Source organism: Hypomesus transpacificus, chromosome 16 (genome assembly GCF_021917145.1).
Source record: "Hypomesus transpacificus isolate Combined female chromosome 16, fHypTra1, whole genome shotgun sequence".
NCBI classification, from domain to species: Eukaryota; Metazoa; Chordata; class Actinopteri; order Osmeriformes; family Osmeridae; genus Hypomesus; species Hypomesus transpacificus.
The window spans coordinates 5,022,122-5,045,953 of record NC_061075.1 but is presented as its reverse complement, the minus strand read 5'-3'; the positions used below and the strand labels follow the sequence as shown (position 1 = coordinate 5,045,953).

Sequence of the window (23,832 nt, the reverse complement as noted above, 5' to 3'; positions counted from 1 at the left end):
TGGGGTTTGTAAACCAGACAGGGCATCCAAACTCCCGTATTCTTTTTTACCTGATGCATAAGCATATGAAAGATAGAAAATCAATACAACGGTAGAGAAACTGGCCAGAGAGAAGGCGGTCATGAATTTCAATAGATGTTTTTTCTACCTTCCAAATTCGACACATTTATTATTGTTGACTAGTTGGCAGTCCACAACATTGCCACAATGAATATTTAAAACATTTGAATATGCTTGAAATCCGTGTCAAACCGACACCACTGATAAACAGTAGAATTTGGTATTTGAGCCATAGTTTGTTTATTACCAAGTTTACCAGAGAAGTATTTTTTGAGTGAGTTACATGAAAGAACCATCTACTACATTATCAACCATCTACAACAATTTAGTAAACGAGGTTATGAGAAAGAAACATGTTTGGGTTGTCTCATTTATGTCTTCACCCAGTTGAGCCGTAGAAGCGCATGGCTTACAAACATCTGGAGCTTTGGAAAGCACTCTGAGTCATTTCTTTCATACCTGTTTAGAAAAGGCCTGTGAGTTTGCTGCAGATCTGAGGGCTTACAGCTAAGAAGCTATCAACTAATTATCAAAACCAGAGAGAGGCTAATCAATTATTCAGATGAACATTAGGCTTCTAATACACCAAGCCATGGGACACACACATAATAATGAAAAACACAGAAAATAATGCCTTCCAAATGTGAAATGAGATCAGCACTGTACAGAAGGCATGGGAGTATTGATCTGTTCCACAGTGCTCAATCTACCGGGCAATACTGTGCATTAAGCCCTGGCCAGCTCGGAGTGATCTGTGTGCGTTCATTTGATTTTCATTTCGTGCATTGTTTGACTTGATTCCTCAATTTATGGCTATGGGCTATTTTATGGTAAGGGGGGTACTGTCAATATTGTTGTATTGAGTGTGTGTGTGCTTGTCTGTGTTTGGCTGTGTGTGTTCATCTGTGTGCGTTTGTGTGTGTGTTTGTCTTTGTGTGAGTATGTATGTTTGTCGGTGTGTGTGTTTTTGTCTGTGTGCGTGCGTATGTATGTTTGTGTGTGAGTGTTTGTACGTGTGCGTGCGTGCTTTTACACGCGGCCACTGACAGACAGTGGGAAATGACCTGCTGCTCCTTCTCCGGCCGGTGCGATGAAGCCCCAGTTAAACGTCTCCATCTCCTCTCCTTCATTATTCAGGCTGTAAGAGACGGCCACAGACTCACGGAGCAGACTGGACTGTTTTAAAATGCAGAGACAAATGTACTTCTCTCTGTCTGAGGGGAAGACATAGATTCCCATTATGGCTGACAGGCAGACGGCAGAGTCACAGCTGGGACCACTCCAGACACCACCATACCAGCTTTGGCATAGGCTTTGATAGCAAATGAACACCCGAATTAACCCACTGATCTGGTTCTGTCTAGGCTGTGCGTAATAGCCACAGAGAAAGCGGATGCCAAGTTTGGAGGGCGCCGTGACAGGTTTAGCTGTTACCTGTGTAAGTCTCTGCTGTTTGTTAGGATATCTCCTTAATTGAAAAACACATTGTGAAGAATGCCTTGTGCGTCAAGGACGAAAGTCCCAAACTTGTTTAGTGTAGCATGTGGTGTCTGGTGTAGTGTGTCTTTTTTAGCGTGCAGGCGTTTGCCACCTGAAATCCCTACATTCACCAATGTAGTTCCCTTCTGGAGTTTTAACAGCGCTGTCGACACCTCCAACCCAATTTTCAAGGGGCATTTAAAAAAATCTGTAGGCCTTGAGCCCTATTCATCATACTTGGTTTATATTTTCACGGTGTCGTTGATTGTGCAAATCACTTTTTAATCTCCTGCAAGAGGGACGCAATTCTAAAAGAACGTAGTTGTAATGCCTATTTTTAGAATCAGACTTTATTTCACGTGTATGGAATCATTTATGATGAGGCTATGCCAGGTTCAAAGTTATGGCCTGGAGAGAGGGAAGGGGGGGAGAGTGAGGGAGAGAGAGAGAGAGAGAGAGAGAGAGAGAGAGAAAGAGAGAGAGAGAGAGAGACTGACAGAGAGAGAGACTGACAGAGAAAAAGAGAGAAAGAGAGAAAGAAAGAGGAAGCAAGAAAAAAGGTGAAAGAAAGAGAGAAAGAAAGAAGTATACACTCCGAAAGCGGCAGAAGAAACAATTGGAGAAGAAAGAACAGGTGGCGTTTATGGGCTGCTGTATCTGAAGGCATTTTCTTGTGACCGGCAGGCCTCCCAAAATCTTCCCCCCCCCCCCATCTCCCAGCAAGGGCTTTTGCATGACCTGTGTAAAATGTCATTCACCGACGTGTCCATAAATTCACACCAACCGCAGTTATTTCTAAATAAGGACATACACACACACTGTAAACCTAGCTTTAACACCCCCCGCACACACACACACACACACACACAAACACACATACACCCCAGCCCCCCCCTGGACCTCCCGCTTCATCTCCTTTGTCTTTTGGACACGAAAAGTGAGTGAGACCCCCTCTTCTCTCTCTCTCTCCTTCTCTCTCTATCTATCTCTCTCTCTCTCTCTCTCTCTCTCTCTCTGTCTCTATAGTTCGAGAATAGAGCGGACGTAAATAAGGAGCAAAAATAGACGTCGAGGACAACTGTTGACAGGGGAGTGATGAGGGCAGAAGACACTGCCACCACCTCAAGCCAGCACGGATTACCAGCAGATAATTAAGGCTGCGCATCAACGAAGAGCAAAAGAGCTGCGCAGAGCGCGCGTGTGAGAGAGATTCCAAAGTAAGACAAAAGAGACCAGAGCTTAAAGTTAATAGCTAGACCATGCTCGTAGTATTAAGTGTCTATGTGTGTGTGTGCCTGTGTGTGTGAGGTGGTGGTGGTGATGGGGGTTGGGGGATGGCTATTGTTAGTGGTTCATGTTTGACACATTCTGCCATGTATCTTTAGACGAAAACAAGATGTCCACTGTTCAGTAGCAAAAGGGGGGGGGGGGGGGTAAATGAGCCGACACCTCCACATGCCTCTGTGTCATGACCATAGTTCAGGTTTTGTGTCTGTGGGGAGGGAAGGGGGTTGTCAGAGAGAGGCCAGGGCGACCACACCTTTGTCCCTCTGACCCGGGGGCGGAAACCCCTAAAACGCCCCGAGGGCGACCGTGCTCACCGTGCGTATATGTGCCGTCTTTGTCAGCCTGTTAGCGCGGCGGGCATCTGAGAACGACACTTCCGTCGCTCCACTCTGAAACTTTTTGGAGAGAGATGCGTGCCTGGCGACCTGTTTTGGATGGAAGACTCCTTGGAAAGGTTCCTGCATAACCTATTGTGTTCAATGCCAGCTCCTAACAATAGCCAAGCGGGGGTGAAAAGAGAAGGGGGAAGAGAGGGTGATAGACTAGAGGGAGGGAGGGAAAACGCCAGGCTCTTTTGTGTGCGTCATCTACAGTAGGTGTGCGAGTGTTAACCATAACCTGCACACCTTTAAGTTGATTTGTTAGCTAGCCAACTAAATTAGCTTCCAATGTCGACTTTATTGATTCCCCCTCTCATCTCTCTCTCTCTTTCTCATCTCTCTCCACTGCTTGCTCTGTCTTTTGCCCTGTAGATTTCCCGGGTCTTGTCGTGGCGCTGTGAAACATCACCGGGGAGGAGGGGGGGGGGGGGGGGGGGGGGGGAGGAGACCGCGTGCACCTACTCCATCGCCCTGCGCCTCCTCTGCCTTAACGAGCGCTCTGACCTGCCAATAAAAAAGGCTTTTACCCTGATCGTCTTTAAACAAGACTTAACGTGGCCAGGCTGTGCTCTGTGTCTGATAAAGTGCAGGCAAATGTCAGTTTTTCACCACACTAACTAAAAATAAAAAAGAATTGCCGGTAGGGGAAACAATATTTTTCCCTCTGTTCCTTGGTTGGGTTGTTGAAGAGCAGAAGGTGGAAGAGGTGGAGGAAGGGGGAGGAGAAGACTAATGAAGAGCATGGTGTGGATGAGTATGAGGTAAGAAGACGGAAAAGAGGAAGAGCGGGGAAAAAAGATGTATCCCCCCCACCCCAAAAAAAGAAAAGAAAAAGGAACTGGTGAGCTCGGACGAGTCAGGAAGGAGGAGTCTATCATATTCAGCCCCAGAAACTTCACAACAGCCTTTTATCCCTCATCAAAGCAACAAGTGGATGAGCAGACTCCGCGAACGCTAAAAGCTCCCCCCCGCTACCCCTTTCCCTCACGTCCGCAGGGACACCCACCACCCCCCATCTACCCCCCCAACCCTAAATCTTTCCTTTTAACAAGTGCCCTTGCTTCCTTCCGCCTTGACCGATCCCTGGGGGAACGTTCTAGGTTTTTTGTGTTCTGGTCTCTCCTCTGGTGGACCACAGTTGGGGGTGGAAGAGAAGGAAGACGCTGGCTTGTAATCGCTGCACAGAACAGATGGGGTTGAGGGGAATGTGAGTGTGTGCGTGTATGTGTGTGTGTGTGTGTGTGTGTGGGGGGGGGTCCCGGGGCGGTTGTCAAAGCAACTACGCACGGACGCCACTGCAAAGTCCCCAGACGGGGATGGGGTAGTAAATAAACGTCAGAGAGAGTTCCGGAAGAAATGCAGATGTAACGGTGCTCTCGGGCAGACGGCGGACGGGGAGTCACTTCCTTCCCAGAGTCCTCAGACGTCCGCGCCATTCTCCAGTTAAGAGTCTCATCCCCAGCCATGTCCCCAGACATTCCTCCTGTCTGTGCTCTATTCAAACACTCAGCTGCCCGGCTGTCGAATTCTAAACCAAAAGCAACACTTACTTTTTATGTATCATAGTCGTTTTACCGAGCAACTGATATATGGTTCTGTGTTTTTTTGGTTCTGTATTCATTCGGCTTGTTGTTCAATAATTTATGACTGAAAACAAGCCTTGGTGACCCTCCTCCTCCTCACCCCAGACCTGATCAAACAGATATTGTTACCACTAAAATAGCAGCTTAGATAAACAGCCTTCCAGAAGACCTGCTGCAGCCAACTTTAAGTCTTTGTGTGTGTGTGTTTGTGTATGTGTGGGTGCGTGTGCGGTGTGTAGAAAGAGAGATGGGAGACAGAGATACTGTACCGAGATACATACAGTGAATGTGTGTAAGTGAAGGGGGGGATACTCCTGAGAGACGGAGAGAGCGATGGAGGAGAGAGATGGATTCGCACAGGGAGAAAGAGAGAGAGAGCACCTCTAAAGAGAGACCCGGTGGAGGAGGAGCGAGAAGGCGAGAGCGGCGAAAAAGACCAAGGATGAAAAGAACAACACTTTGAGGGAAGAGCCGGACAGAGGGAGGGAGAGAGAGAGAGAGAGACAGCGTGAGAAAGAGACGGACTTCGAGGTGAAGGGAGGAAGGACGCGCGATACCTTGCAAGAACCCAAAACAGCTATGCGCAAGGGAGCAAGCCTCACGAAAGCTGACATGCCACCTCAATTGTGGCTGTGTGCCGAGGGGGACCGGGAAGGAGGGGGGGGAGGTCGGACGTACAGGAGAGGGTTGGGGGGGGGGGGTATCATTTATCAGTGGACAAATGTGTGTGTGTGTGGTGCTGGGTGGGGGTGGGGGGACCAAAATGCTGCTCCTCAAATGAAATAATATATCTTTGAAAGCCTCCGCCCTGCACCGGGCCCAAAGCCCCATATATCAAGGCCCCCGAGGTGGATCGGGTCCAGGCCCATTAACCTCCCACCTGTTCCCCCTCCCCCAGCCTCCTCTCGCTCGTTCTCCCCCCCCCCCCCCCCCCCCCCCCCCCCTTGTCCTTCACCACACTGCCACCTGCCCTTGGTGCCTCTACAGGCCCTTGTTCATCTTCTCCTCCTGCCCCCACCACCTTCACAAGCAGCCCTCTCTCTCTCACTCTCTCTCTCTGTTTCCCTCTCTTTCTCTCTCTCTCTCTCTCTCTCTCTCTCTCTCTCTCTCTCTCTCTCTCTCTCTCACTCACGCTATCTTTCTCTCACCTTGACTACTGCTCCTCTCTCTTGTCTATCTCTCTTTCCTCCCCTTTTCTTTGCTCTACTGTCCCTCTCGTCTGTCCTATTTGTCTGTTCCGGACTCGTGTAGACACTGGTGTCACTCTCCCACTGTCTAACTCCCCCCCCCCCCCTGCTCTAGAGGTTGGGGCGGCCCTGTGGAATAATTCAAATGCAATGGAGCAGGGACACGGTTACAAATCTCTGCCAGCTGCAAACGCCACCCTCGTACACGCAGTATGTCAGGGCAATGAGGAGGGGGGGGGGGGGTGTATGGGTGGGGGCGCTCGGTGACCCGGCAGTGGAGGGAGAGGGACGTTGCCTGAGCATGGGGAGGAGGGGTGGGGGTGGGGGGGGGGGTTTACAACAACCCCCCACTCCTCACTGGGTTCACAGATCACGCCTAAAACGCCTTATTAATTTCCCCTCTCTTGCCCTCGGTCAGGGGATGGAAAATGTAAAAGGGACGATCTGAACCCCCACCCCCACTGCCTTAGCCAACGATCCCCGCTCGACCTCGAAATTGCACGGCAGGGAAAGGTCGAGGGGGGTTAGAAAGAGGAGATGAGTGTGTGTGTGTGTGTGGAGGGAGAGCAGGTGAAGTGGAGAAGGACAGAGGCTGAAAGGGAGGAGAGGAGAGGAGAGGAGAGGAGAGGAGAGGAGAGGAGAGGAGAGGAGAGGAGAGGAGAGGAGAGGAGAGGAGAGGAGAGGAGAGGAGAGGAGAGGAGAGGAGAGGAGAGGAGAGGAGAGAAAAATGAAGCTCGCATTTCTACAAAAGTCAATTCATGTAATATTTATGTTGGGGTAGGGAAGGGAAGGGGGGCAAAATTATACACCCAGAGTTGTAGGGGCATCAGACGTGTACATTATTCACCCAGGTAAATCCATAAATGGGGAATATTCAGGTGCATTGAACCCCACAGGGACTTGTCATTCTGACAGATTGACTGACACACGCTGTATATGATATGAATGCAAGAAATACTTGCACTGAGTCTATGAACGGCAGCTTATTGGAATACACAGAGTAAATAATTCTGGGTCTTTATATATTTTGGATTTTCAGTAAGAGACAGTGAATGATTTTCAGAAATTGAACTTTGTTGTCTAAATTAATGACTCTTTCTTCAAATGAAGTACAGTAATAATAATAATTCATTTTTTATACAAGAGGAATAGGTACACCTGCTCCTTCTCCTTTTCCTGTCCTCCTCTCCTCTCCCTTCTCCTCTCCTCTCCCTTCTCCTCTCCTTCCCTCTCTCCTCTCCTCTCCTCCCTCTCTCCTCCCTCTCTCCTCTACTTTCCTGTCCTCTCCTCTCCTCCAGCTGCTAAACCAATAAAGCCCGACTCGGCTCAGCTGGGTGCGGGGTCCAGGAACGAGGCCCAACAATACCGCCTCTCTCTCTCTCCCCCTCTCTCTCTCTTAACGACGGATCTGGTATTGTCGTTCTCTCCGCCGAGAGGAGCCCGCACCCCAAACTGTCCCCGAACAGCCGTGAAAGGACAAAAATAAACAGCGCCGCCCGTCAAAGCGTCGCCGCCTCTGCCCGGTTCGGTTTTATCAGCTCGATGGACTAAATATACGTATAAAGTTACAGAGTGCTATCCAGGTGCCTCTTTTGCTCCTGTGCAAACAGGGAAATGTCCGGTGACGATGTACTGACTTTGCGGTGGGACAGTTGCAATGAGCAACGCCGGAGCGGGACGCAAAGTGACTCAAGCGGAGCACAGGGAGCGATAGCACCGACGTATGAATCAATAAGCACAATCGGAGGCTTAATTCTGTCCCATTGTGTTGTCAGGAGGAGGAAAAGCTCGGCTCATGCATCCTACCCTCGGAACAATGGTGGAGCAGAGCACGAGCCTCCTGCACCAGCCATGACTCACTCCTCGGTCGGGGAGGTAGAGAGTAGCAAACCCACATACGCGCACAACCACGTGCACGCACACACTCCAACGTAGACGTACACTTCCACACACGGACACATGCTCGCTTTCACGCGCGCACCCTCTCGAACGTGCATATGCACTTCCACGCACTTCCACACACATTTAAGGTGGTTCGCGACACGTTTCAATGCTACAGGTTGGTAGGACGGAAAGCAATCTCATGTTAACTGTTGCTGGCATGAAGTCCATGCCAGGGCAAGGACTGTGTCCTGTGTGTCCCACCACTGCGCACCCTCTCTCTCTGTCTCTTTTTCTGTCTCTCTCTGTCTCTCTTTCTGTCTCTCTCTCTCTGTCTCTCTGTCTCTCTCTCTGTCTCTCTTTCTGTCTCTCTCTCTGTGTCTCTCTCTCTGTCTCACTTTTTGTCTCTCTCACTCTGTCTCTCTTTCTGTCTCTCTCTCTGTCTCTCTCTGTCTCTCTCTCTCACTCACGCTATCTTTCTCTCTCCTCGACTACTGCTCCTCTCTCGTATGTATCTCTCTCTCGTTTCCTTCCCTTTCCTTTGCTCCACCGTCCCTCTCGTCTGTCCAATGTGTCTGTTCTGGCCTCGCGTAGACGCTGGTGTCACTCTCCCACTGTCAAACTGTCTGTCGTCTACCCCCCCCCCCCCCCGCCGCCCCTTCCATGCCCCACCAACCCCAGCCCCCCACAGGGTGATACCCCATCCCCCATTTGTTTTGGGTGCAGATCGGAAAGTGTGTCCTGCTAAATACAGGGTGGGAGAAGCCAGAAGCTAGGCAGCACGAAGAACACACCCACGTATGAGTTTTCTAAGTAAACACACACACACAGGATTCACACACACACTTTTATACCAACCCACTTACTACCCACGCTACTATGCCAGCACAAAAAAGAAAACTACTTTCAAATGTCTGCAGGACTTCAATCAGAACCAGACAATACTAAGACACCTGGACCTGAAAGCTCTGAATGTGAAATGAATCAAGACTGGGGTAGGGACTGGGAGGAACCCCCCCTCCCCCCACCCCATTTCAAGGTGTGAGAAATATATAATGGCTCTGGCCATGTATCTTTCACAGCCACAGTGAACCGCGCTCCCTTGGAGCACAATGGGGAACTCTCTTTAGAGATCTACTAATGGCAAAATATTTATGACCAAGTCCAACTTTTGGAAACTAAATCTTTAAACACTTTTGGCAGACGCCTCCTACCCCCGGCCTCGCTTACCAGAGAAATCCTTTTGTTCTTACTAAGCTAATAATAGGTGGGGGGGGGGGCTGAGGTGGGTGTATTTATAGTTCCCTATGGAGAGCATAGGAGAGTCTGCAAAGTTTTTTTATTTGCTTGTATTTCCTGTGTTTGTCGCCTGTTCTGCTCTTGCTGTCTTAGTCGTATTCTGCTAAATTAGCCGGTGCATATGATCATGATAAATAATGAAGAAAAATCCTAAAAAATACATACACCACATTATTATACTGACAGATTTCAGCCATGTGTAGGACAATCTGATTAGGTTTCCCTTCAGAAAGTGATGCTCCAATTTGCCTGCGCATGTCGGAATTGTTTTGGGCTTACACAGGCCTTTCTCCCATCACCGACACTAAGCTTTCTGCTTAACAATGGAGGCTCAAGTAGCTATTAATTAGCCGTGAGGGGCGGGATTGAGGTAGTGCTGATGATGGAGGGGGGGGGGGGGGGGGGTGCTCCTGTCAGTGCTGTCAGTGCTCCTGCATGCACATCATTTTTCAACTGTCTTGCTTTAGTTGGTGATTTTGGGGAGTGGAGGGGGGAGGGAGGGCGGACACCACACAAAATACCCCCCAACACACACACATAAACACACAGCAATTATTCGGTCACTTCAGTGAATTACTCCCCTGTGGTACCCATCCACTCCTGACTTTAGTGTGGGAGCGCACCCCCCCCCCCCCCCATCATTCACCTCTATGGCAACACAATTGTTGGGGCTTCAGGAATTGCCCCCCCCCCCCCCCCCCCCCCCCCCCCCGCCACCCCATTCCACCCTGGGTCATTTTCTACCTTTATAACATAGTGTGTTCAATTCACCCGAAGCCAGGGTGATATGGATAGTCATTAGGCCAACATAATGACGTGTCACGCTGAGGCAAATGAGAAGTGACAGCTCACAAGTGGCTTTGGCATAATTGAATCATGATGAGTTTGGAGAGACTCGGACTCGCGACACAATGCTCACTCAGAACTAATGGGGGACAGTAGAACGTTAGTCTGAGACCACACCCCAACCGCCGATACAAACGCCCTGAAGTACCGGGTGCCTAACCGTATGCAAATTCAGATTTGTCAATAGTGTGATTTGCTGTGCGCTGAATGTCAACATGTGCTTCCCGAGAGCTCTCATCGAAGTTCATAATTGTGTAGTCTTGGTCTGTGTTGACTATTCCTCCCAAAACCACGCCCCCACCCACCCACAACTTAGAGAACTGTCTGTTTGGGTGCAGTCGGTTTGCATGTGCAATCAGGCCTTTGGCTATTCGGAGCACGGCCAACAAAAGAGTTCAACAAGGGCAGGGGTGTTTAGAAAAACAGGTGAAGCACACAAACTCATCGAAAAGCTTTCATGTCGAGCCGCATTATTAACCTTCATACTGAACAAATCAAATTGGGAGTGAACAAACATGTGCTGCAAACATCCCCCATTCTCTCAGGGATGTTGGAGGGGAGAGAGAGGGAGAGTGGTGGAGGGGGCGGGGGGTTAATACCATTTTTACAAGAAGGCTTTTGGTTGTTTTTGGCAAGGAGGTTGTTGGTGGTTGGTTTGAAAACACTGACAATCCAAATAGTGCTCTTTCAGCCAAACATTTTCTTTTTTCTTTCAAATAATTGGAATAGGCCAACCCATAAACTTCTGATCAAAAAATAATTGCTTACAGATTGGATGCACATTTATGTAAATCAATACATTTTGGTGGTAATATTTTCTTTTTTGCTCCTTTACCCCTCAGCTGGTACCCAGATTCACTTTCATGATTACATTACTATATTTTTAGTGATGCTGTAAATAATAACAAGTTCATCCATTAATTTTAGATGACGTTTCAAGCCAAAATATGTTTATTTGCCTGTTTACCCTTACTGACCACATATTTCCAACGCATTCAGATCAGAGGGATATCTGAAGGAAGAACACAGTGTCATATTCACTTCAGAGCCTGTTAGTACGGATGAAAAGTGCCCGAAGCCTCCAGTCAAAGTTTTCATAACCCACCCCCCCCCCCAAAAAAAATGTGACACAATGTACATGGGGCTACTGTTAATTTTCATCCAACGCTAAGATAGACATACGGACAGCTAAATGGCAAACCCTCAGTCTCCACATTCTGGGATGTACACATTGCATTCGTGTCAAGCCAGTACATAAAAGAGAAAGATTAAAGGCTGTAGAAGATAAAAGATTAGGGTTCACGGATTGCGTGTCAATTATAGATAACCTTGTTGTGGTGAAACATTTAGCATCCTGACAAAACACAGATTGAATCATATCCACACAAATACTGGAGATATTGCCCGTATAAATCCTCCCACCCATCCACGTATAATGTGACTGGTTTATAAAGTAGGAGAGCAGAGAACAAGCTTTAACATCTATAAGTAATGCGTGTTGCCATCCTCGTTTATTTATGTTCTAGCCATGTTAAACATGTTTCTCACTGCATGTTTTCAATTCATTCATCATTTCTTACAAGGTAACTCACTTACGGAAAGCACGCTATGACAATTTGCTTTGAGGAAAGGTAGATGTTTTTGGAAGCGAATCCCCCAGCACTGACTGTTCAGACACAAAAATGTATGTGTGTGTGAATGTGTGTGAATGTTTGTGCGTGTGAGAAAATGTCTGCACCGCGACGTACCTTGAGCTCGCGGAAGAAGATGCTGCTGCGGGCCCACTCCACGATGGAGAAGAGGGTCTGGTCGGCCATCTTGCACATGAGGCCAAAGGTGTTGAGCTTCTCGTGCTTGCCCCGGCTGGCCTGCTCTTGCTGCAGGTATGCCAGGATCTTAGCCTGCACCTGGGGCTCGTCTGCCTCGCACTTCAACAGCTCCACGATGAGGTGGGGAAAGCTGGGCGGGGAGCCCGTCTGGTAAGAGTCCATGTAGGGGTAGCCCATGATGGACTCGGGCGAGCTGGTGTAAGGGTCCGGGTACTCGGACTTGATGGTGCGGCTCTGGAAGTGGCCGTAGGCCGCCTGGTAGCCCTGCAGGCTGGCGGCGGCGTGCCCCGGGGGCATGGCCATGCTGACGGGCGAGGTGACGAAGGGGCTGCGGTCGTAGTCTGTCGGGGGCAGGCCGGGGGCGTGGTGGTGGGGGTGGTGGTGGTGGTGGTGGTGGGTGTGGGCGGCGTGATGCGCGTGGCTCAGGGGCAGGCCCTTGGCGGCGGCACTGTGGATGTTCTGGATGGCGGAGGAGAGGGTGAGGTCGGTGGGCACGGCCTGCATGACCTGGGTCATGGCTTCGATCTTGAGGCCGTTGGCGCGGATCAGCGCCTTCTTCTGCTGCTTGAGGGCCCGGTCGCGCTTGTACATGGGGCCGAACTTGTTGCGGCCGCCGCGCATGCGGTCCGCCCTCACGGCTGAGAGACACACGAAGAGACACAAAACAGAAAGAAACATTTCAGTAATGCCTCAAATTGTATGTTGTACTCTTTACACATGTACATAAATACAAGAAACAACCCAAAAATAATTTACTGTCTGAAAGGCAAGGCATCTCATCAACAACTAACTGGACATTGACTAAACTGGCTGTCCTGATCCCAAATAAGAATAACATTAGTCAAATTCAAAATCCGGATTTGCCACGGTTTATCCGCAAATCATTCTACCATGCATTTGGAAAATTCAAAACACATGGGGGCAAAAAGATACACAATTCTAACAAACCAAAGATCAAGTCAAACCAAGCAGAACCCCATTGCGAGTTCCCCCAACTGGATCATGTCTAATGAATGAGGAGACCTCTCTGGGCTCTGTGGGTATGAGTGCCTGGACCATGTGTGATCTTCTGTTTGCCATAGGGAGGCTGGGTCTCTCTGTCTGTCTTTGTCGGGGGTGCCTGTCTTAATTATTCATGCTTGATTATTAATTATACCTCTCTCTCTCTCTCTCTCTCTCTCTCTCTCTCTCGCTCTCTCTCTGTGATAGGGCTTTGGAGCAGACACGGTCTCAGCATGGTGGACATTTGGGACAGTGTGATTTAGATACACACACACGCACACAAACACACGCAAAACCAATACATGCTTAACATAGATACCCCTTCTAGTCTTGGGTCAAAGTGAGCCTCCACACATGCAAAACACATACGCGCATACACATACACACAACAAACACACACTCTGGATACTTCAGGCCATAATACATCCACGAGGTGGATGAAAAAAAAAGAAGAAAAAAAGGAATTAAAAAGGGGTTGGCCCAACAGCTGCCTTGGGAGCGGTTTTAATGGCCTCCATCCCAGCAGTGTCTGTCACAGCCCCGCTGATCTGAGAGAGAGAAGCGGCCAGGGTCCGTACACACACTCACACACACTGCCGAGCGCATCACACACACCCAGCAGGGCTGATCTGAGGGAGAGACGGCCGCGAGAGTGGGAGGGGGGCAAGGGTCCGCTGACACCCGGGACAGAACCCAGACAGACCGAGTGACACAACCACACACACACACATACACACACTCCTCAAGCCCTTAGCTCCATAGGCCCAAACAAACAGGCCCAGAAACATGTGTCACATGAACCAACATACACACACGCGTCTAAAATGTGCCGGGTGTCAACTCCGACGCGACACAGTCTAAAGAATTAACATGACTGTTAACAATTTATCACACATGAAAAAGAGGCCCTTTGTATACATTATACATTATTGTGGTGACTCAAACTATTAATGATTTAGAGCAACAGGGTAATTAATGAGCTCAAAACGAATAGTTGGCCCTTTTGGGAAAACACAATTAGGTCCGGACCTGGCTGGGAATCACATCATGAATACTGGGGGGGGGTTGGCGTGTGGGGGTGGAGGGGGAGGATTGGAACGCAGGCTTTTCTTTTCACCCTCCTCCTTGTATCTAATTAAACAAGGTTATTTACATGCATGTTACACATATTAATCTGAGCCCGGGACAAGGCTGGAGCTGAGGGGAGGGAGAAGAGGGGGAAGGGGAGAGAGGAGGAAGGGGTTGGAAGGGGGGGGGGAGAGGGGGAGAAGGGGGAGGGGGAGGGGGGGGGAGATGGAGAGCGGAGGGGAGGGGGAGGAGAGGGGGAGGCAGGGAGGGGGGAAAGAGGGGGGAGGGAGACAGGGCAGAGGGAGAAGAGAGCGTGGGCACGGGAGGGGGGAGGGGTTGGATGTCAGGATAAGGGGGCAAGAACCCTTGAGGGGGTGAGGGTGGGTGGCAGGGGGGGGGGGGTATGGGGTTTATGGAGCAAAGATTAGGGTACGAGGCTGGGACACGCGAGGGCAGTTCAGAGACAGAGAAAAATAAAGGTCAAGCCACCTGGGGCCGTAGCACAAATCTCAAAGTCGCTCCATTACCCTGCATTCTACACACACACACACCCACACACACACACACACATACACACACGTAGACCATCGCCGTAAAGGCGGCTGCTTATGCCGTCTGATTTATGAGTGTTTAATATACAGGAATATTAAGCGTGCGTAGGTGAGGATCCCTGTCGGATCAGAGCATATAAATGGCTCCCCTGGCCTGGTTCTGACACCCTGTTTGTCATGTCCTCCTGGGCCCTACTCTGGATGCACACTATCCCACGCACACACATGAATACCTATGATACCTATGCATAAGTAATGGGACAGGTCTCTGGCTGCACCAGCGGTGGACTCTATGGGAGAGAGAGAGAAAGGGCTTCCGAGTGGAAATCCACACAAAAAAGGAGGGAGGGGGATGAGAAGAGGGAAAAAGACGAACACAGCGGAGACACTTCCGTTTATCCGTGTGGAAATATTGGGACCGAGGGGTGGTTCAAACAACACACAAATCTGCGACGGGGTGATGTGAAAAAAAGGAAGGTGTGTTTATGTTGATTCGGCATATCCGCGTTTCATGCAGTGGATTGGTAGGGCAACATGAATATATACGTGGTTATTCGGTCAGAAAAATATCTTTGCTGGGTAAAATGAAGGACAATTGATTGATAAGTAAGACAAATAATATAACTGATGAGTAACTTAACAAAATAATTATACATTTTTATAGCAGGAAAATGTGTACAGTGTACTTTTATTGATCTGCACAGTGTGTGGTTGATTGGAGGGCAGCACTAAATTAACCTGGAAAAGATAAGCCCTCGGCTTACGGTTACTGTTTACTGATGCTAGTTATAGCTTTGCCCAGGAAAAAGGACAATAACAAGCAATAAGGAATTAAGAGTTGTTAGCATACTTTGCTATATGGGTCCTAATGCTGATAAAAGCAGCACATTTAATGAGAAGTTTCAGCCAAAATACTGAACTGTCAACACGTGACGCAAAGTCACAACAACAACCGGAAAAGTGTGGTTTTAATCAAATTATGCAGACAGCCGAGAGGACATTAGGTCAGAGGTAAGCAATTTAGCAGTTGCAACAAGCGATAACTCTACGCAGCCAAATAATATTTTAGAATCCTTGTCCTCCTAATCAAGTTGGTAGTCGCCAAGTGCTTATCATTTGTAGATAAAGGGAACCGAATTTCTGAAAGGGACAGACAGATATGTCACAACACAGTTTATACCAGTCAGCCATGGCATTTTCACTCTGCCTGTCTCTGACCTTCCTGTGGCTGATCCGATTGGCCAACTGACTTATCAACAAACAGAGGGACTTTGGATAATACTAGAGAAACAAAACAAACAATAAATAATGAGCAGTAAGACATAAGAAGGAGGCACAAAGGAACACTTTACCACCTAAAACAACTTTACATGTCCTTTGATTGATGTGTGTCCAACAGTGTTCCACTAAATAAGTCTATTTAGCGTAGTCTAAAGACAGAAATACTTCAAATCTTCTTTAAGGCTAAAACTTGCACATTTGTATTTAAGACACAGCATAAGCAGAATTCTTCCAGTTTGGCAACTCTTTTACACATTATTTAGGGGCTATGAATATATGTATGTGTTTACTGGCTGTGTGGGTAGAGATCAGGAGAAGGAGCCCAGTACTGATTACAAGTTGTGGCAGCCGCTGAGTTTTCGGAGGCCAAGCGCTCTAGAGAGCCTCTGGGCCCTGGACTACAGCAGAGAGAGTGCTGCGGGGCCCCTCCAACACGCGGCTTCTAGTACACCAAAACAAATCAAACCCTGGGTAAAAGCTGTAAAATGACAGGCAAGGAAATTCTGCCCTCAGGCTCATCTGCAATCACCAGTAATTAATACGCCACCCTGATGGAGGAAGGGGAAAAGACTCCAAACGATATGTTGTCTTTAAGGAGGCCTTTCCTGCCGGACCATTCAAATATGGGTCGAAAAAGACCCATAGAACCTGCCTTAATAACTTTGCCATCCAATCACCGATTTTATTTCTGAAAACTGCCAGATACTCATGACAACTTAAGCTCAAAGCACATATCATTGGTTAAGGGGTTAGTGGGAGGGGGAAATAAATCTATCGTCTGCAACGGCAGCCATTGTTTTCTGAGGCGGAGCCAGAGCGGAGACCATGGGAGATTGCCTACAGTGTTAGATATACAGCTTCGAATTGAAATCGGAGACGATATTATGAGTTAAGACAAGTTCCTTAATATGTGTTGTCAATATTGTCTATTAAAAGTTTCAACTTTTTACTTACGAAGAATTTGTTTGTGGGAGTGACGCGAGTGTTTTCAGGAAAGAATGACGTGTCCGGCTTGGCCGTTTGTGACAGGCAGCAATGACGGTAGTAGCACTGTTTAGCTTCGATTTGAGCAGATTTCTAAAAAACTTCGAAAAAAAATATTAACTAGGTAGATTATGTATACTCTAAGCTAAATGTACATGCCTTGTTTGGCCAATTTGGTCGATTGTGGAAGAAACTCGAACGTTTTTTACTTATCGAGAGGAGTATCTAGCCATAGCGCTAGCTGCTTTTAGCTGCTTTTGGGACAGGATAATTCCGGTTTCCCCCATGTCTCCACTAGTCACAAGAATGGTCATAACTTTTAATCAAAATAAGGTATTTCTAATCTGTCTTCTGTTCTACATTGCCCACAGACTTGTGGATATTCCACCTACTCAAAGTTTTTCTCTATCTTGTAATTAAAGTGGTGACAAATTCAGTTGTCTGATGAGGTATGGTGGATGGAGAAGTTTTTGTTAAAAATATCTACCTGAAACCACTTTGATAAAATATGATTTGCCTTAAGTAATCATATATTCATTGACATGATAAAAATCCCCTAGTTCTCCTCTTCAAGATGGTATAAACAGTTAAGGTGTATGATTTTATATGAAAATCCATAAAATATGAATATTAATATGCATATCATATTTCAACAGCATATGGAATGTTCGGAATTTTGTATTAGGCAGTAAAGGGGTAAATGACAAGCTAGATGTGCCTTTGCTACAGTCATTAATTGTTTCGTTGAAATTATTTGTGAACTTTAGGCTGCAGTGCAGTCAACACAGGTATGCGTGGATGCGTTTTTGCAAAGCAATTTTTATTTTTTCCCCTCGCTGCTTAGTAAAGATCAACATTTCACCATAACACCCACATTTGCACAGCAGTTTTTGTTTGGTCAAGGATCGGTTTGGACTAGTTTCAGATCAAACACGGAGGACACTTAAAATGGAAGCTCTTCCAAAATAATAACCCTGTCGTCACCCTAAAATGTGTTGCTACACTTCGAAACCTCCAGCCTGTGACACACTCTGGTGCTTTTGTCGAGGAGCTCCCAACTTCCCCCTCCACATTCCCATAATTCAAAGCATGGTTAGCGAATGAGCTGGCCAACCGAGAGTCTGGAGCAGACGGGTCTTGGAGTGTCCCCTTACCTTCGAGCTTCATGCCGACGGTGAGGCACTTCTGGAAGCGACAGTACGGGCAGCGCTTCCTCTGAGTCTTGTCGATCTGACAGCTCTGGTTCTCGATGCACGTGTACCTTTTGTTGTTCTGGACCGTGCGCTTGAAGAAGCCCTGTGGAGATGGGCAATGAAGATGTCAACGCTTATGACCCGTGCATTTGTAATCAAGCCATGCACACAGAGGAGGACAAGAAGGGGTCAAGAACAGGCACGGGAAAACTCACACACAGATGGAAGAAAGAGACACGTCCAAAGCACGCACATGGAATTAAACCACTTTTACCCTGCATCGTTTAATATCAAGGGAAAGTGTTTATTCGCGAATTTTACAGGTTGAAGTCAAAGTTGTATTGTTTTAACATACATTGTGTAACTAATATTGATGACATTGATGACAAGACAACTGGGCCTGCATGAGAGTGGTTATGAGAATGGAATAACTACCGTTAACTTAATTTCAGTTAGAATATCTAACATTTTACTTATGAAATAAAGTATGTCATTTTATATCTAAACCTCGTTTGACGGAATTATAATCCACCTGAAATATTTTATGTTACTCAATTTATTCTATTGTGGTATATATTGGTAATCAACTTCTATCTATCTTACTTGGCCCCATAAAGACTTCAGAATTCTCCAACTCCAATTATTGAAATATATGAGGATAGGAGTCCAAATCCAATAAATTATATCCATAATTTACAGTTCCGGGATTGCACGATTCTATCTGCAACACTGAATACATTTTCATAGCAGCAGGAAAATCAAAGGTGAAAAAGCTGTTAACTTATTCCAGATCCATACTTAGGGGAGAATCCCTAAACCTGGCCCTTTTAAAAGTACAGATGTCAATATTCCACCTAATTCCAGGCATGGATTTAATGAACAATCTACATTGCTTGATCCGTGCACACACCACGAAAACTTAACGACGGTAGTTGGCCAGTCTACCGACTTAGACAGGACAGATATGAGTCAAAGTGAAGATTCTCCACAATTTTCCTTTTAGCATAGAGCGCACACTATAAATACATTCAGTATGCCTGACCATGGCTTGGATACCAAGAGCCCAAGTGGCGTAAAACCTCAAGACATCCCCCTCTAGACGAGAACCTACGACAACCTCTCATTTGCTCTTTACGTGCATTACATATGTTCATTTAGCTGACGCTTTTTTATCCGAAACAATGTGAGACCGAGTTCATCCACATGCGTTGGAATCTCGGTGCATGTACGTATGTGCAGAGTCTGTATTTCTTTTCATAAGGGTTTAACATAAACCCTCAAGCGTTCCTTGAGGGTTTAGGTTTATTTAGGAGCAGTTCTATGGGCGTATGTGAAGCCCTCTGTGACATTGCTTGTAAGAAGTGCTCGCTACACAAATTGAATTTGATTGGATTTGATGACCTTCCACTGCTTTTCCTCTGTGGTTTTACTGAAAAAGTGAAAAACTGAGACACGGCGTAAGTATTGAAAGGCTTCAAATAGACAGCAGTGTGAGATACTATGGCTTGAGGTCTGCTCTTGATTGTTGGTGTTGTTTTAACAGGTACAGTGTGGTTTTGTATGTGTTTATATGTGTGGGTGGGTGGTGCTGTGTGTTCAGGGCAAATCTGAACTGACAGTGTTTTGATGTGTGTGCATGTGAGTTGAGGTTTAATGAACACTAATGCAGTGCCTCACACACACACACACACACACACGGTGTGTATATTCAGTCACTGAGCCCTCATACCACCCATCCTTACGCCACAGGGAACACACACCACAAAAGAAAAAGAGAGAAAACATTCAAAGCAGCCTTTTCTTAGTCCAAAACAAACTTTCCCCATCTCAGTAACTACATAGTTCACATCAAGCCACCTCTGATTAGTTCCTGATAAAGAGATCCCATTTACAACTATGTTGAATAAACCTTGGGCACATTCCTTTGCAAATAACCGTATTTTGCTCGAGGGGGTGTAAAAAACCCCCACTGGAGATCCGCCATACAACTATAAGATCACAAACCACAGTTTAGGCCATCTTTAAGCGTGAAAATGGGAGAAAAATGATGGTGATGATATCGCTATATCAAGCTAACACTACATCAAGATCCAAATAAATTATTATTCCACTGAAAATATATTTTTTAATGATATCAAATGCAATATATTGGAATACAAACAATACTGTTTTGAATAAGGTCCACACAGGCAAGAACTCTCTAACTCGTTTCAAGCACTGTATTCTCAGTTCACTATTTTGTTCCTTGTAACTTTATCAGTGGAGCAAATCTGACTTACTGGTATACAGTATCCTCCTTCCATAGACCAAAAGGTAAAGGCAAAGTTATTAGAGAATAAAACAAAGAAAGAGTTCAAAAAGAGTACATCTTTTACCTTGCAACTTTCACAGGTGAGGAGTCCATAGTGATATCCAGAAACCTTGTCTCCACAAACGGGACACATCTCATCCAAGTCTTCGTCATAAGAGTAGTCCATCATTTTATACTGGGCAGCTGAAACGAATACATACATACTTTAGTGCATAAAGGAAAATATATAGTCATTTAACATGTGTCGTCTATAATAAAGGAAGTTGTAGCATTTTCTTTTAAACCGACAACGTTTTTAACTTACTGGTTCAACCTACGTTAATTCAAAATAAAACAAACAAATTCTAAATCTATTTTTTGGACGAGCAGAAAGAATTTAGGCTAGGCCTATAGGCTAACAATTTTTATCCTTTTTCTGTCGGAGACAAGGCAAACGTACGAAACTGTGCTTAATAAATATTCATGACTTTAAGTCGTGAATTCATGAGGGAAATGCAGTTAAGGATTCGAGGAGAAAATGTTGCCGCCCACAGACAAAAGACAGACTGTAACCTTTTGCTCTGTGCGAGGGAAATATAAAATTGGACTGGACAACTAAACTACAATTTCTCAAACTGAAAAACATTCTCTCGACAGTGCATTTTGATGAGCTAAACTGTTGAAAATTCCTACCCTAAAATGTCAGTGCATGCAGCAGCATCTATTTATTTCTAACAGGCAGGTCTATATTGAAAGAAATACTTCGCATTGACAAGGAACTGTGACTTCGCTATGAAAACAGCTGCGGTGACATTTATACTGGATGCAAGCTAATTTATCTTTCTAATAAAACGCACTGAGCATCAGACAGAATTGCACTTTGAATTCCATGAGGGAGTAGGCCTATTGGAATTAAGGAATTAATTCCTCAACATTTGTAAAGACTACAAGTAAAATATTGATGATGAGTTTCAAAAGCATTTACCTTACCATTTGCAAAAGTTATTACTATGATCTCGGAGAACATTTTAAGTCATTCCTATAATCTTTTGATTTCATGCGATGAGAAATAGTGTTAACTTGAGGTAAAGAGATGCAACAAGTTGACTCGGGGTCCTGAAGTTTATCTCTTTTGATCTTCATGGTAAATGTATACTATGCCATATAACATATAAAATACTATGCAAATAGATAATGATATGCAAAGTTGGGTCTTGTTGTAATAAAATAATAAATAGGGTGCATAGCCTCTCATGCGGGGCGAATGCGAACAAAACTTGAACAAGTATGTATTGCCTTTATCCTATGTGTGCCATTCGCATTCACCTTGCCAAGTTCAGAATGCCAAACAAACTCAAAGATATATTTCCTTGATATAATACGGAAAACCAAGTGTACAAAAGCAAGAAAACGTTTTGTTAAAATGTGTTTTTTTTTCATTTGAATTATATGTAGCCTAGCCTAATGATTAAAAAAAAATCCTCAACCACCTTCGTAATTTAGCTGACTGTTCCAAAATTTTGGGGTTACAGACCTCTATGCTGTTTTAGGTTCGCATTATAAAATGTTTTTAGATACGTGATTCAAAGATAGTGATTTTGACCCAATCTTGACCTAAAAGAGGACATAATAATTTTTGGGGACATAATTTGGAAACGCGAGAATACTTTCTCAATTACGGCTAAATTTCTACATTTCCATAAAATTGTTTGATAGGCTGGTTTAGGAAGCAGTCCTTTAACGCCATCATTTCTTACTAAAAACACTGAAATATAACGCATTTTAACATTCTTATCATATTGAATGAACGACAGCTAAAAAATGTAATACAGTTAACTTTTTAAATTGTTTTTTGACTACTTTAATGACAATTTAAACTGATTCAACATTGTGTTTTTAACACCGAGCACGACATTTACACTTTAAAACTTGAGCAATTAATTTCAGATTATTTTCTACAATAGCCTTTGTATTCTTACTGAGTTGTAGCCTTAAAAACAATTCTGTAACATTGATAAGAGGCTCAACATTTAAGCTTGGCTCGTAGTGAGCAGTCTACTGCATCCGGTCGAGGCATTGGCTTTAGGATGTTTGGCCTATTAGAATCTGATTAATTTAAGTATGTGGAATTTTGTTATATCACTTCATTCAAGTGGAATACGAGCCACAAAAAGTATACTCAATAACATATGAAAGAGCTTTTTGGTACATACATTCCGCTTATTTGAAGCCATTAACGGAGGGCTATTGCATGCTATGTTTAAGGAATTTCAAGTTGTATTTTCTTAAAGTTGATAGACTTGGAGATATAAGCTAAGTTTCTGACAGACGGACACTGATGGCCTTTCGGCCATGATTACGCACTGTCAAGACGCTATGATAACGCACGCATGATAGTGGTCATGCCACTAAATGATGTCTCTGAATACCTTACGATAATCTTACCTTGCATATTTCTTGGCATGTGCCCTTGTTCCCCATGCGATCGAGCGAGTCCCAGAGATTCCGTGTCGACTTTGGGCAGCATGACAGCTTTGCTGGGCTGAGCGGGAGACTCAGCTCCGTCCGGTGGGCCACCTGGACGGGACAGTACGGGACGGGACACCACACCACAAGTTCACAAAGCCGCACAAATGTCCTTTTAAATCCGGTGAAGAGCCTTCGAATCTTAACCGTGTTCGCTCGATTTAAACTGCTATCAAACGGCTACATACCCGTTGGGTAGGCTGAAACGTCGAGCGCGACGCAAATTCATTTTTAAAAGTGCTCAAACGTGGACTAAAAGTGAATACGGTTGGTGAAGAACCTATAAATATAGAAAATGTCTTGCTGTGGAGAGTTGTGCACAGGTTGCGAGAAGCGTCTCTCTCTCTGTCTCTGACTCTGTCTCCGTCTCTAAATGATAAGAAGTCGGAACGGACAGCGATGAATTAAACGGATTAATAGACCGTGAAGCCTCTTGTGAGGTTTCGGCTTGTGGATGATCTCCCGCTGCGCTAACCAAGTCTTTGACACCGGTCTTAACAAAGTGGAGTTAGCCAACTGTCAGTAACTATCGGCTCGCTGACAAAAAAACACGCCGGCCCCTCCTTTGCGTAAGATCGGACTTGGTGGATCTGTGATGCGCTGAGATCTGAAGTTCAGAGCTCTCCTCGCTCCTTTGTTTACTCCGCACCGACACGCTAGTTCTCGCCAATCAGAGGCCCATGCTCCAGTCTGACATCACACACTTGTCCAATAGCGCATGGAGACGCGAAGCATCTTCTCAAAGCCGTTACACACTTTCCAAATCTCAGCTGTTTGATACTGTTAATGATGGACTTTCAAGCGTGAGGGGGATAACAAGGAGATCTGTTCAGGTAATGATATGGAAGTGAACTGTGACAATGTTTAGTGGACGGCGAGCGCAAGAGAAGGTACGTCGACCATATCGCGCAGTGCGCCATACACTTTTACAAGATTGAAGTTATAGCTAGGCCTATCATTTACATTTTAAGGAAACTTACCTTATTTAAATGAATTAATCTCCCGTGGAGAATTAGGGCATATCGTAAATATTTGCTATAGGCTTGCCTATTCAGCAGTTAAATAGGTAGCCTAACCCAAAACATTTAGTAGGTAACATTTTGCGT

General features: G+C 45.8%; 1 protein-coding gene across 1 annotated transcript in view; it reads right to left on the bottom strand.

Moving 5' to 3' along the window:
- Positions 1 to 23,315, bottom strand: part of nr5a2 (nuclear receptor subfamily 5, group A, member 2) — a 42,496-nt gene extending 19,181 nt beyond the window's left edge. Inside the window, exons 1-4 of the mRNA XM_047037125.1 lie at positions 22,646 to 23,315; positions 20,286 to 20,404; positions 17,872 to 18,013; positions 11,751 to 12,469 (exon numbers count right to left, since the gene is read on the bottom strand). Coding sequence (XP_046893081.1) covers positions 11,751 to 12,469; positions 17,872 to 18,013; positions 20,286 to 20,404; positions 22,646 to 22,727 — 1,062 coding nt within the window. The 5' untranslated portion in view covers positions 22,728 to 23,315. The remainder of the gene's footprint in view (positions 1 to 11,750; positions 12,470 to 17,871; positions 18,014 to 20,285; positions 20,405 to 22,645) is intronic.
- Between the last annotated feature and the right edge of the window lie 517 nt (positions 23,316 to 23,832).